Raw genomic sequence first — 11,062 nt, 5'->3', positions numbered from 1 at the left:
CCGTTGCGAAGTAGCATCAAGGATTCCTCGGGGGAGGGAACAAGGAAGTAAAAAAAAAAAAACAACAACAAATTTAAAATAAAACAGATGTAATAAATAAGAAGAAAAGAATTTATAAAATCTGATGTCTTGAAATATAGAGAAAAAAAAGCAAAAAAAAAAAAAAAAAATTTAAAAAGACCACAAAACGAGAAAAAGGTTGTTTAAACACGGAGATCGTTGAAACACCAAACTGCGCCTTCTCCTCGAAGGGACTCTTGCAGGAAACGCCTAGAAGCGTAAAGAGGCGGAGCCAAGGACCGCCGGTGCGCGCCAGACCACTTGCCAGAAACTGGTTAACGTGACAAAATAACGTGACTTTGTTCTACATTCTCAGCAGAACACGCGACTCTCTGTCCGATCCAACAACCCACGCGCTGTACAGCTCCATCGATTCCCCCGGCTTTACGGCCCTCTCACTGAGGGCTCTCCCCGCACAGCATTAAGAAGCTCTTTCCACGGAGAAGATGTCTGCAGAAAATATCTCGACCCCCCCCCCCCCAAAAAAATCTCTGAAAATAAAATGAAAAGAAAGCAAAGAACAAGCAGAGCAATACTTTCCCCGTCGATTCCTTCCCGCGGGGTGGATGGAGCTGTACTCGGCAGGTTCCTTCCGGGGTGGAAAGGGATTTCTGTTATTTTTCCTTTTTTCGCTGGATTGTGTTGTTAGCGTTGAACGCGTGCTGTCATGTGATAGGATGCTGTATATGAAGTAATCTGTTTAACATGGGTGGGCATGATCTTCATACCTGGGTTGGAAGCGTCAGAATACGTGAAATTTCAGTTATTAATATGTACTCTTATTTGGGATGAATATAGACGAATTTGGGTCCTTTTCCGGTCTGTAGAACTGAACGGCTAACGATAAGGTCCATGAAGGTACCGGCAGGAGAACGGTCAATGATTAGCATATTACTTTACTCGATGTGTGGTTATAGAGGGGAAGGGCGACCTCGGAAAACTCTTCATCTGCTTCTCAGTTACTCTCCGAAGCCCATGTGTGGATCGAGTGAGGGTTCCCGGCTTGGTAAATAGGCTCTGTAGACTGGAGAGGTATCTCACATAGGAGGATAGCCTGCTCTACGTGTCCCAAAGTCAGGTTAAGAGAAGGGTGGTTCGTTAGATGAAGGGCAGAGAAAAAGTTCTCTTTTAGCTGCTCTCAGAAGCAAATCCTAGCGCGGCCGTCACTCGGCTGAACGAACGTTCTGGGATTTTTAGTTTTAGACCCCGTACAAAGGCGTGAAATGTCCTCAGTTACACCCCAAAATTTCAACGTAACATCAGGAGACCATGTCCGGAATCCAGAGAATTTTAGTAACGATATTCCGTACGGAATATTTGACTAAATTATGCAACTTTCCTTACGGTGCGTCAGACGGGGAGTCTGTGGAGACGGAGCTGCTAAACGTATTGTAACGGGGGGCCGTGCCGGTCATGAATGTGTTAACAACACAAATCTGCTGTTTGATAATCTTATAGCGTCTTTTTAACATCATATGTAGCAGGTTTGGGGGAAAAACCATCTTGTCGAATAATTCTGTGAACGTTAAACCCTGTGTGAGTGAAAGAGGCCACTAAAAAAGCACACCTGATATAAAAAAAAAACACAGCGGCCAAGAAGAGTAATGAACCAATAACGGAAAAAATGGCCAAACACTCTTTGATCTAGAAAGGGTTAACACGCCTTTACACTATGATCTCTGGGGTCGTTTTACTGCTAAAGTAGCTGATTTTATTACTTTGTTACATTAGAAATTGATACAGGGTTTCCATGGCTGTGTGTGGAGTCCCGATGTGACCGGACTGCGGTGCTTTCTCCGGGGGTATAATATTATTTCCTTCTTCTGAATAAACGCAGGATAATAATTACTGGGGAGATCGGTGAAAAGCCCCCATTCAGCAGATAGTGATATAATTAACACCCAGTGATGGTAGAATGGATCGGGCTGCTGGAAATAAGAAAATATATGGTGTTTAGGGGACACCTAGAGGGTCACCAATGCATTTGGGGGCTTGAATTAAAAATTTGCATTTAAACCCTTATAAACCCAATCGCCCCCCGTCTAGTCTCCCGATTTTCCTGCTGTAAAAACCTTAATCAGTCGTTGGTCTCGTCTTAGATTCAGCGGCCGTATGTCTATCCCGCGCATGTTTAATACCCTCACTGTATTACCCTCTACCACTTCAGCTGGGAAGCTGTTCCACTTATCTACCACCCTCTCAGTAAAGTAAAAGTAATGTGAAATTTAGCTTTTTTGGATACACGGTATGTGGATTGCATCGCGTGTTTGTCCGGGTAATAGGGGCATCCATATCTGCATGCATTGACCAGCATATTAGCTGGAAAGCGAAGTCTTTTGGTGGAGAACAATAAGTAGAATGTGTATCTAATGACATTAGTTAACGGACGAGCCCCTGTGCATATCTTACTGAAATTACCACTTCCAGGCAGCTTCCAACTTTGATATTCTGGAATCTTTATCATCCCCTTCACTGCTAAAGGTCCCTGTGAGAGAAAGTAATTTGTATATGTGTATAAAAATTTATAATTATTCATGCAAATGTATAAGAATTCCGACCATTCGAGTGCCGGGGGGGGCGAGGGACCCGTTGCGTTTCACAACTATCTGCCGTGTAAATGATAAGAGGTGTTCTGTTTGCTCAACAGTTGAGGGTTTTTATATAAAGTATCGCGAGTGGATGAAGAGATCTCTCGCACGTCTTTCAAAATCTTGGCTCGCGATAGTCAATGAGCACATTATGAAAGAGCACATTATCTGTCTCTGTGGCATTGGATGGGTAACGGTGTTTAAATAGCATAGTTATTGTGTAGTTTACCAGTAATTTAAACATTTTGTGACTGTCCCCAATCCCCAGGCCCATAAGTCTAGTAACATCATAATTTGGTTCACCAAAAGAAGTCTTCTAAGAGGTCCATGGAGCGGCTCGCAAAATATTGGAGTCTAAGTAGGCAGCGCGCAGTTTGGGTGACAGAATTTGGCCCAATAACCACCAAGAAGACTTACTTTGCCCAAATCCCACAAGCTGCCGGTCCCACCGACTCCGAGCTGACCATTCATCATCCATCACCAAAGCCACCCAATGTCAACTGCATTGTTTAGTAGGAGGTCATATAGAATGCATCAGTTTCTATGAATGAACGTTGATAAATTGTTGCCCTGGGTTACATAAACAGTTAAAGCGACAGGCCACCCAATAAGGATAAGTTATCGCGGCCGTGGACAGAATCAACGTTGAACAGTTGTTGATATCTTCAACATTCAAGTTACTTTGGCTTCCCGTCGTACGATCTAATGCTGCGCCTTCGATAAGAGGCTACGGCTTCAAACCACATCACCACCTCGTCTGTGTTGCTAACATCACAATTAATGTGTATGCTGTGTTGCCTAGAAATAATAATGTAACAAAAATACAACAACGTTTAACTTTTGTAGAATCCCTGGACTGTTATCACAGCCGCCGTGTCTTTATGTTGCGAGTCGTGTGTAATTATTATTCATGTCTATGGTATTTCATTAAGATTAATTTATTTTTATTACTGCCAGACACAGATTTGTATTTGCATTGAACGTGAGCGTCAGACTCTTACAATCATGTTTTACTAAACGCTTTCACGGAATTGACCAAATCCGGATGTTATCGCTTATGAAGTCCCATGAACAGAGACAAAGTATCACGATGCTCTGCGGGGGTAACGTCTGCAATCTTGCCCCGCGTAAAATGACTCTCCTGTTGACTCTGCAATCGTACGAGTGACCCCGTCTGTTTAATTGTTGCTATGTATATGAATCACATTTGCATTGATTACTAATGACTATAAAGAGAATAATTGAACATGCAGTAAATGTTAATTTGGAATATTTCCTGCCTCCTCAGGAGTTCATTTGCACACACGAGCTCACAATTCTCTACGTTCTCCCATTTCTGAACCTTAATGGAAGAATGAATACAAAGTTTCTTCCCGAAGCGTCTAACCCAATAAACCATACGGAGTGTCTACCATCCCCAGGACTCGTGGACCTCTAGCAGGTGTTTCCCCCGTAAGCAAAGTCTGTCCGTTAGCGGGATTTACAGGAGTCACTGTAAATAAAACAGATATAATGAAACATACAAACACAAGGCTTTAGTGAAGAAACAAGAATTCTTTGTATATGAATCCCGTTATGGTGGTCGGTGGTCTGGATCGGGTTGGCTCTTCGAGGGTTTGAAGGATCTCACGCTATAAAGTGATTTGGTGTAGAACCCGACACATCTGTACCCAAAAATGAAATTGATTTGAGTCAGAGAAGGTAATTTATTTCTGTTATTGATATAATTTAATCAAACCCATTAACTCTCAGAGTTCCACATTGTACCTCAGGGTTTCCAATTCTAGTCGTTGAGGTTCACACACTCTGGTGTCCAGGACCAAGCTCAGCACTTTACTCACCGACACCCAACCTTATCGTTAACCTGTCATTTCCTAGAATTCTTTTTGGATTCCGGGTGTTGGGGCCGGAGCTTGACGTTCTTTGAGTGGACTCGGCCAAAACACTGAGGTCAGACCTGTAAGTGTCTTGTCTGAGCGGGTCCAGCATTATAAATTCTTAATAAAGGGTTAACCATACAACGATTCATCTCCCACTCATTGATTTGTGAAATAAACCCAAATTGTGAAAACCTGTTTTAGAAATATTTGGTAGAAAGCTTTATCTTCAGGACCCGCGATTCCGGGAACATTTTGATGCAGTCTATCCCCATGCAGTCGCGGACGTGGCCTACTTTGGGTCCATATTCTATGGTCTACTCTTCCCGTACGGCAGGGAGTCCTGGTGGCAGGGGGTAGCCACCGCTGGCTGAGTAGCTGCTGCTGAACTCCTATGACCCTCAGCCATAGTACAGCAACTGATAATTGTCAGATTTGATGTTTAACGGCTGGAGTCACAGGCGACCAGGAGGTCTTTCCTACAGCGAGATGGCGGGAAGCTTTTTACTTTGGTTCTCTGTCGTTCTGTAAAAGTTAATGGCCATATACACAGAGAGCGATTCTGGAACAGACGGCTATTTCTGGAGCATTCAACAGGAACGTTCAATTAGTTTCCATGGTGACTGATTCCCTTTTAGAACTTTGTCCCGAATTTTATCTTTATAAGGTTTTGTTGAATTGGGTGGGCCGGTCTCTGGGGTGAGGACCCCCAAAACATTCAAGCAACAGATTTAACTTAGCAAAGTTTACCCCGTCTGTGGAATTCCCTTCCTCGTTCCGTCGGATGTTCTCCCTCTTTTCTCCCTCTTTTCTCTCTCCGCTTTCCAAACCTCTCTGAAAACCCAACTTTTACGAGAAGCGTAAACCTTTGTCACCTTTTGTACCAGTTTGTTATTTTGTGTGATTTAAAATTATTCCACTGATTGTGGCAGCGCTACGGAATCTGCTGGCGCTATATAAATAAATATAATAAAAAAAACCCATTCTCTAGAATAATACCTCAAATGGAGAGAAAAGGCTACAGATTATCACGCATTAGTACATTTCCCAGCCGCAAAATACATCGGCCCCTGGCTTGCTGTCTTCAAACTCTCCATTAGCTTGGACTGAATAATTGTATTTATTGTTGGCGTTATATTTTAATAGTATTGTTTTTTTTAAACGAATTCGGTTTTACTCGGCTCCCGCAATGTTCCCATGGCGACAAATCCCAATTGTCATGTCAACTAAGACAGGGAGACATTCTAGAATGTAACCACCCTGCATGTTCTCCATCTCCCTCCATGATACTCCGGACCTGCTGCCCCCGAGCATCTGGGGGATCACTTGAGTTGAGTTCAGGCACTTTATGTTTTGGTGTTACCCGGAGGGGGGCTTCTTGCCCTAAGCTGGGCAGGCAGTTTAAATCTACATCTTTGCATAGAAGAAGGAGGCCTGTTTATTGCCCCCCTGATGCTTCGGTCCATGAGAGCGGTATAGCAGTTGTAGTCATCACAAAGAGCTGCGTCCAGAGAGCGTGGTACTCGATGGAGAACCCCAGAGATCTTTTTTTTTTTTACTCTTCCCGATCGCAGCTAAACCGATTCCTTTCTTGTTTAATTTAATAAGCGCAATAAAAATCTCCTTCAAATATCATCTGTTTTATTAACACGCGATGATCTTGTTAAGTACTTCCCCGAGAATTTCTTAATTTAATCTTCTAATCTAAACTTTATGAATTTTCTTCTCCTAAAGTGACGTTTGTGTAATGTGGCAAAGAGAGACACTCTGCCTGCCGCAGGGCCCGAGCGCCACATCCACGCACGCAGCGCTGATCTGCAGCCCAACCGCGCATGCAACGCAGGAGAGTCACACGAGCCACGCATACAGTACGCTGCCCACCCATGCAGGGCATGCGACTGGAGTCCTTTCCACATGCGCAGAACTGGGAATTAGCGTCTGTTTCGCTTGCTTCTGTAATGCATTGCTTCTCACGTGGCTAGCGGGTTATGTATGTAAAGTGGTTCTAATGCAGTTTAAAAGCCCACCTGCTGATTGGACCACTCCATAGGTTGGTATGGAAACAGCACCGCTTCCAGCACTTTTATACGGAACGTCCTCTATTTCTAATCATAACCCACAGATATCCAGCCCGATACACAATGTGTTTTCACGAGTCATTTTGTAACGACCAGAAGTTTATTTTGTTCTCAAAGCAAACGGCCATGAGCGGTAATTACAAATATCCGATTTTATTGACACATCACAGGATTACAACCATCTCACTGTCCTGGCCTAGAAAACTTTACAAACTCTGTGTAACATGCAGCAATCTGGCTGTGGTTTCTAACACGGAAATCAACACGCCGGCCTTCTAGGATTCCGAACAGAACAAAGAAAATATTCCATAACTTAACTGCTTCACAAAAATTCAAACGTGCTTCCCCCTTTCAGAGCAGATCAAGGGTCCGAGGACTCGAAATCCTCGACAGAGACCCGCGGTAAACTTTTAACACCTCTTTGCACCGTTTACCCCCCGATTCTGTTGTATCTGGAAACGTCAGACCCCCGTCGGGAGACACAGACCCCTAACGTGATTTTCTTTGTTAACACAGAGCCATTCTCAGCCCACAATTCCCCCTTAAACGTTGTAACGTTCTGCAGGTTTCCTTTGGTGTAGGAGTCTGACTCATTCTGTACTTTCATCTCTAAAAAGGATACAATCAGAGGCAAAAACTCAAAGGGTAGGTGGGTTTCTGCGAAAACTTGGTACGCTTTTCAAAGCAGCAAAAAGCCTGAACCATCACACAATCTGCTCCTGGCTTGGGCGCCCAGCTGACATTCTCTGCGTTTGGTTGAATGTATCAACTCTTTAATTATACGGGACAAACCATATTGGATACTTTGTATGCGCTATACAATATATAGGTTCCGTAACGTTTCAGGATTACGGCATCATACACATTGACTTTCAGTCTCGAGCTGTGTGTTGGCTGCTGGATCATCGGTGACTTCACAAACCAAACTCTCCACTGGGTCTGTAGGCTTTAACCACCTTGAGCGACCCACCTACCTACATACCTACCACCATATTCATATCTCAGAAAGGACTACAGGAAAAAAAAATGACTTCCATTATTGTACAGCACACCGAACCAAAACATATGTGCATTCGATATTACGACTTTTATGAAGAATGATTCAACGGTGCTATAATATCCACAGGATCTAGAGGAAGGAGAGGGAAGGTCTGTAGAGAAGAGTAACCCGCTGGATAAACAGAAAATCCACAAGGTGTTGTAACTGGTTGAATGGAGGTCCACTGTTGGTTCCGTGAGTTGGAGACCAATGTTCTTTTGTAGGAATGAGTTGAAGATCACATGGTCATCTACTTAACAGAACGAAGGGACACCAGGCTGATAGATAAGCTGTGGAATTAGTACTCTTGCTATAAGCAGGTCATCTGCAAATTATTTTTGACCGGTTGAACATGAATCCATTGACTGTATTATGAGACAGGTTTTACTACATCCCGAAGATATCTTTTCTCATGTAAAAATCTCCCGGCTCCGTCTGGGCCATTAACTGTGCTTTCCCCCTTTATGGCTTCCACAGACGAGGTGAAGCCATTAAAAGGGGCTAAAATAATGTTCATTGTTTTCATCAATGGTGGTCACAATCCTGTTTAAAGGTCAGTTAGGCGTCCTCCCACCTTACCCTCTGGCATCCATAAAGACCTTCAGTGCATCACACAGGGAGTTACGAAGACACCAACACAAGAAACCAACCCCAGGGCTCCCCTGGGCTCTGCATTCGAGAACCAGACAGAAGATAATAGGGATAACCAGGGCGACCTTGTTTTCACCAATAAATGTTAAAATCCAGTAGAACGTCAAAGCCCAAGGGAGTGCGGGGTTATGGGAAGGAGACATCTCCTCCAGTTTTTGTGAAGTCGTTCCGGCAGAGGTGGGGAGATAGAGAATCCGTTGCATCCAAGCATTATTGAGCATCACCCAGCACCGCTACCACGGTCATCTGCTTCATCAAAACATGGTGAGTGAGTAAAGAATTGAACACCAGAGGCAAGTGGCAGCCAAGGCTGCCGACGCTGAGCTGCTTCTGTTATGTACGGCTCCGGGACCTGCCGAGAGAAAACGCTCATTAAAAACACAGCCCAGGAAAGCGCGACCGGCTCGTCAACAAACCAGAGCATCTTTTACAAAAGAAGACTCCTCCAAAAACAAGGGAATTGTAATTTAATGCCTCGGGGAGTAAAACAACTTCCAGCAGAGAAACATGTTTCTAAATTAAAATACATCTCTAAACAAAGGGATGCGGTCGAAAGCCGGAGGGATATCGAGTTTGGTGAAAAAGTTTTAATTTGCATAAAAATATACAAAAAGTAAGTTCCTAGTGACTGTAGGAAGACAAGAACTCAGATTATTGGGGGGGATCCAAAAAGCGGCCGAGAGATCGTTTATAATTACTGATGAGATTTATTAAGCCACGCGGTCAAAACGGTATAAATAATTTGCTGTATGCTTTAATAACTAAACTCTACACGGGAGACACGGACGCCATAATACTTTCATTAGAAAGTATAATTTCCCAAAAAGCACCTGACTGTCACATTCTGATTGGCTATCACTCTAATATCTTTTTAATACATTGCAACTTTTTTAAACTGGTGCTGGAATAAGAAGCAAAGAGCGAGAAGGGTCATTCGATCTCTGCCACGGAAGCCACGCTAGTAACCAGGCAGGAAGAAATACTCCATTTAAAAGGGAACGTCTGATCTCAGCGCTGAAAACCCTTAATCTATTTACGCTATTTCTATGAGTTTTGATTTTTTTTTAGGTTATTCAGCTTCCTGGTTTCCGGCTCCGATATCAAATCTGCCGCCAAATCTGGGCTATTGTATGCAAATTCCCCCTTCATTTCCCATGATCCCCCTGTACAGATTACTCTGGAGTTGTAGCCCGTTTCCTGGACCGCGCATGAGCCTATATCATATTTTTTTTGTTTATATTGTCAGTTGAAGTATTTTTTCTGATGGTAAATAATTTTAACATCATCTAAAGTTTCATCGCCCACCGTATAATATGACGCTGGCGTTACTGTTTCCCAGTTTGTTTGAGGCGACACAGGTGTAATTTCCATAATCTTTCTCCGATACATTGAAGAAGGTCAGGATGGACATGTGCTCTTTGCTCTCGATCCGCACCCCGTCCAACCCATTGGCCAACCTGAAAAAAGGAAAAAAGTAAGACAACCAATCAGAAATCCCACATAAAAGCAAAGGATTAACCCTGCCAGGTCAGAGTTATATTACTGAAGGATTTTAATAACTAAAAACAAGTTGATTTGCCTCCTTCTGGCTAGAGGCAGAGACATGCGCCATCTACTACATTAAGAGGCATCTGTCGGCGTGTCCGTCCCTCGGGTGGGACTCGCTAGCACTTTTAACAAACGGGAAGGTGGCTTTGTGGTGACAGCCAATTCCCTAACAGATGTGGACAGAGGTGCTTTTCACTTAGAGCAACAAATATATCATCAAACCTTCAGTATCCGTCAGACGCCGGGGACCGCGAGCAGACAGCGGACCTCTAAGGAACATTCAGCTTACCTTCTGAAGCACAAACTTTAATTCTCGTCCCGTGTATAACTCTCAATCAAAGCTACGTTTATATTTGCTACTGAAGGGTTACTCAGAAAATAGCAGCCAGGCTATCCACTAACACTTCCGCTGGGAGGCCGTTCCATATGCCTACCTTATGCATGTTTAATTCTACTAAAAAAATTACATTATACCAAAAAAATAACAAACGGAAAATGAGACACATTCAAGATGTCCAATATACGAGAAAGAAAAGGCTAAGGGAAGCAGACAATAACCGCCGCCAAGTCCTGGACCGGTTTATCGGACTGACGGGTTCACTCGCACCGGTATATTACTATCTATTAACCGGGGAGGGCAGCCTGGTTACGCCATGAATAATATTAGTTAATATGTTACTCAGGCAGAGTAAATAAAGACCAGAGAATGATTCAGATGGAAGGCTGGTGGGACTAGAAGATGGAGATGTGTCAATCACAGCATAAAGGGGTTATTTCGGGCGTTTAGAATATGGACTTGTCACCATGGAAGGTTGGTGGACCAGAGCAAGCTAGTCAACTAAGCAGAAGAGCAAGTCAGAGCCAAGTCCTGGCTTAGCGAATAACCCCTGAATGCGATCGCTCCGCTGTCATTGTCCTAACAAAGTGCAAATGTTAAAAACACAATCCTATCCAATAAAAAGATAAAATGCACATCGGCCTGTGTGCTGTAGAAATGCAAACGTTCTAAAAATGTTTACAAAGTTATCTTTTGAATGCAAATTAGCTGCAGAGACCAAAAATAAAGCTATAAATCTACTATTTATATCCCACCCGGCTCTGGTCACGAACCGATTTAGTGTTAAACTTTAATTTCCCCTTCCTTACAACTCCAACACAAAGATGGAAATTCACAGAGCGCGGCAGCTACAAAGTGAACATACTGAAATGTGTAATTATACT

The 11,062-nt window shown here is 43.4% G+C and overlaps 1 protein-coding gene across 1 annotated transcript in view; it reads right to left on the bottom strand.

The window, feature by feature from the left end:
- Positions 1 to 8,547: 8,547 nt before the first annotated feature.
- The window catches only part of LOC149286926 (opioid-binding protein/cell adhesion molecule homolog), an 82,547-nt gene continuing 80,032 nt past the window's right edge, over positions 8,548 to 11,062 (bottom strand). Inside the window, exons 7-9 of the mRNA XM_089493615.1 lie at positions 9,599 to 9,750; positions 8,694 to 8,696; positions 8,548 to 8,645 (exon numbers count right to left, since the gene is read on the bottom strand). Of these exons, the coding sequence (XP_089349741.1) occupies positions 8,548 to 8,645; positions 8,694 to 8,696; positions 9,599 to 9,750 (253 nt within the window). The remainder of the gene's footprint in view (positions 8,646 to 8,693; positions 8,697 to 9,598; positions 9,751 to 11,062) is intronic.

Source organism: Sceloporus occidentalis, unplaced genomic scaffold, assembly GCF_023333645.1.
Source record: "Sceloporus occidentalis isolate IW3139 unplaced genomic scaffold, rSceOcc1.0.p SCAF_66, whole genome shotgun sequence".
Taxonomy (NCBI): Eukaryota; Metazoa; Chordata; class Lepidosauria; order Squamata; family Phrynosomatidae; genus Sceloporus; species Sceloporus occidentalis.
The sequence above is the reverse complement of the archived record's forward strand: the minus strand, read 5'-3'. Positions and strand labels throughout refer to the sequence as shown.